The following is a 3,584-nucleotide window of genomic DNA, read 5'->3' on the forward strand; positions in this document are numbered from 1 at the left end:
ACTACTTGTTAATATTTAAAAAATAAGATTAAACATAATGTTATATGCGTAACATCTGATTATTTGAACAAACTTGTTAATATTTAAAAAATGAAATTAAACATAATGTTATATGCGTAACATCCGATTATTTGAACAAACTTATTATTATTAATATTAATAAAATTAATCAAAATCATTGAAAACAATGTTTATTCGTTATATACATATGTACATGAGAATTTGATTAATTTTGTCATTTCTTAAAAAAAAAAATCTCTTCAAAGCGAAACATAATTTGAGAACAACGTTGCATCGTGTTAATATATAATGATATATATTGCAAGATAATTTAAATTATTATCAATACTACATTTCATTTCTATGTCTTATCATCATATTCAACGTGTACAAATTAAAGAATTCTTCCGAATAAATATTTATAAAGTTTAGATATACGATTATATGTGATTACATATTTGATAATTATAAAATAAATTTTTATAAAAAAAAAACGAATGTAATTAATTTTCCAACTTAATTACATTCAAATATAAACCTGTTATTGGCATTAAAAGAGACGTAAACGGATTAACTTTGTAAGGAATTAACGTTTTATTGCAAACGTGGACCTCGAAATTACGAAGAATCTTTATTAATCCAATCTTTATTTGGTATATCGCAAATCGTGCACCTGAAAACCGAAAATATTAGAGTTAAATATATTGAAATATATATATAGAAACTACTTAATGTATGCATACGTTATCATGCATTTAATATATCTATTATATTAATATATAATTATATAATTATATTAATATATATTATATTAATATACTTTTATAAATCATGATTTATTGCAATATTAACAAGACTTTGACGATATCTGTATAACAATATTGAGAAAAAAGATATCTCGATTTTATCATATGACAACATAATAACATAAGATAAAAAAATTTATGATTTTATTCTTAAAGGAAATATTTATAGTATTATTTATAGCTATTTATAATGAATATTTATTTATACTTAATAAATATTTTTGTACATCAATTTTATATATTTATTTTAATCTAATCTAATGTTAATTTGAAAATAATTTTTTTTAAATTAATAATTATATTTTTCTCGCATACTTGATTAAGAGTTATTAAATTTATTTATCATTCATTTGATAAAGTTTAATGAATAAAAAAAAAATCTGCAAAGTAAATTTTTTTTTCACGTTTGTCGCATAGCAGAGAGAGGGGCGGAGGGGGGGATTTTACAGAAATTGTTGCAAAAGTCATTTTGGGAGAATTGTTTGTAATCAAATAATTAATTTTTGTCACATACCAATGCAATTTCTTGGTCCGTGTCCAAAAGGTAAAAAATGCATAGGATGTCTTTGTTTTACCTTATCCTCTGAAAATCTTTCAGGATCGAATTTTTCTGGATCTGGATATATATCTGGATCGTGGTGAATTCCATAAATCGGTATCCAGATCTTTAAATCTTTGGGAATTGTTATTTTATTATTTTCGAAAGTATAATCGTCAATTAATTCTCTATTCAAAAATGGCAAAGATGGATATTTTCTCAAAGTTTCTGAAAACGAGAATTAGAGTTGACGTAAAAACAATGTTTCGATTCGAAAAATTAAAAATCGAGATATTTATTGTTAAATTTAAATCTTAAATATAATTCGATCGAAATATCGCGGCATCTCACCTTGAAAAACTTTTTCCAAGTACTTCATTTCTTTTATGGTCTCATATCTCCACTCTCCATTATTTTTCGCCTCGAATTCTTTGATTTCTTTTCGCAGCTTCTCCTGGATATCGGGATTCAAAGCTAATTCGTAAAGGGCATTGCTAATTGTTGACGAAGAAGTTTCGAAGCCGGCAGCGAAGAAAATGAAAATTTGAGATGCTAATAAATCGTTCGTTAACTCTGAAAAAAAAGAAAATGTCGCATTATCGTATATATAATTTTATAAAACAACATAATTCACAAATGAAACGCAAGAAAAGATGTTGGTGGACCTGGATAACTCATTTTATAAAATAAAATTTACTTTCAAGATTTTAATATATAATTATAAACGATTAATATTATTAATATAACATATGGATAATTCATTTTATAAAAATGTAAAAATTTATTTTCAAAATTTTATATATATAATAAATATTTATATATATTATATATAATCTTGATTTCAATTTTAAACGACTATTAATATACTAACCAATATCAATCTTTTCTGGATGTTTCTTGAGGTCTAATAGTATATTTATAAAATCAGGTCTGAAAACATTGTTCTGTTCTCTGTATTCCATTGTCTCGGTCATAAGTTTCATGATGATTCTCATTTTCTCGTCTTGGCGGAATATATAAAGAAATAAATTATACAGCCGTGGCAACATATCTTGCATCCTGATGCTTAATATCTTTCGCAAATTTGTGGCGAAGATTAATTTGCCGAGTCGACGGAATATACTCTCTTTTTCCGAAAGGGAGTTCATCTCTATCCCAAAAGCGCAACTTCCAACGACATCGGTAGTGAATCTGGCAGAAACTTCTCTCATATCAATGGGCTCTCTTTTCTTTATCAACGTGTCCATGTAACTTTCCAATTGATTGGAGCACTCGAGAATCAGGGAAAACATTCCTTTAAGTTTACTGGAAGTAAATAACGGCGTAAATTGTGTTCTCAACGGTTTCCATCTTTCAGCCTCTAAATTGAAGAGATGATGAGTCAATGGATCTCGCTATAACGATCGAACATATTAAAAAGAAAGATTATTTATTCATTTATTTAATCACTTTTTTTTTTATTTTAGAATAGGAGAATTTAAAATATTTTATATATTATAATTATATGGAATAAGTTGGATAATAAGTGTAATAATGAAAACAAAAATTTGTGAAAATGAAAATGAAATATTAATATAAGTGAGATATGATAAATGGAAAACGAATTTTCCATTTAAAATTTATGAAAACAGATTAATTTAGATTCTGTATTATGTAAATAGATAAAGTGTTGATTCATAATAGCTACATATTTTTTATTATGATAAATGAAATGTTAAAATTGTGAAAAGTTGAAGAAACTTTGAAGAAACGTTGCTTAATTTATTTATCTTTTTAAAATCATATAAGAAAATCGTGAAACGGAATTATTTTTCATTCGTTTATAAATACTTACTGAGAAAATTGGAAATAATCCTCGATTCGCAAACTTGGGGAATTCTTTGATCAAGAGAGTTTTTATAAGATCTGGATCTTTGATGATTAAAGAAGGTGTTCTTAGTTTAAATATTCCAATCATCGGCTCGTTCTTATATTCGTTGTACATTCTTGTGAGAAATTGTGAAATCGATTCCTTTCCAAATATTACTTTTTTCGTATTGCCGAATCCCAACATGGGTTTTGGTCCAGGTATTCCACGATTTTTCCAAAAATTGTTATTGATCGTTAAATAACAATAGAACGCGATAAGCGTTATCACTATTCCACAAAGAATTTCCAAACTAATATACATTTCTCTTTTTTTTTTTNTCACTTTTTATGTTTCAATTGCAATTCGAACAATTAATTTGCTGCAAAGTATA

At 25.6% G+C, this 3,584-nt stretch overlaps 1 protein-coding gene across 1 annotated transcript; it reads right to left on the reverse strand.

The window, feature by feature from the left end:
* Nucleotides 1–278: 278 nt before the first annotated feature.
* LOC102672340 (cytochrome P450 6A1-like) lies at nucleotides 279–3,572 on the reverse strand. Its single transcript, XM_006614224.2, has 5 exons — nucleotides 3,179–3,572; nucleotides 2,216–2,738; nucleotides 1,696–1,917; nucleotides 1,321–1,572; nucleotides 279–673 (listed from the first exon to the last, which is right to left on the reverse strand). The coding sequence occupies exons 1-5, from the start codon at nucleotides 3,512–3,514 to the stop codon at nucleotides 504–506; spliced, it is 1,503 nt and encodes a 500-aa protein (XP_006614287.1). The 5' UTR covers nucleotides 3,515–3,572; the 3' UTR covers nucleotides 279–503.
* Between the last annotated feature and the right edge of the window lie 12 nt (nucleotides 3,573–3,584).

This window comes from Apis dorsata, unplaced genomic scaffold (assembly GCF_000469605.1).
Source record: "Apis dorsata unplaced genomic scaffold, Apis dorsata 1.3 scaffold_172, whole genome shotgun sequence".
Classification (NCBI taxonomy): Eukaryota; Metazoa; Arthropoda; class Insecta; order Hymenoptera; family Apidae; genus Apis; species Apis dorsata.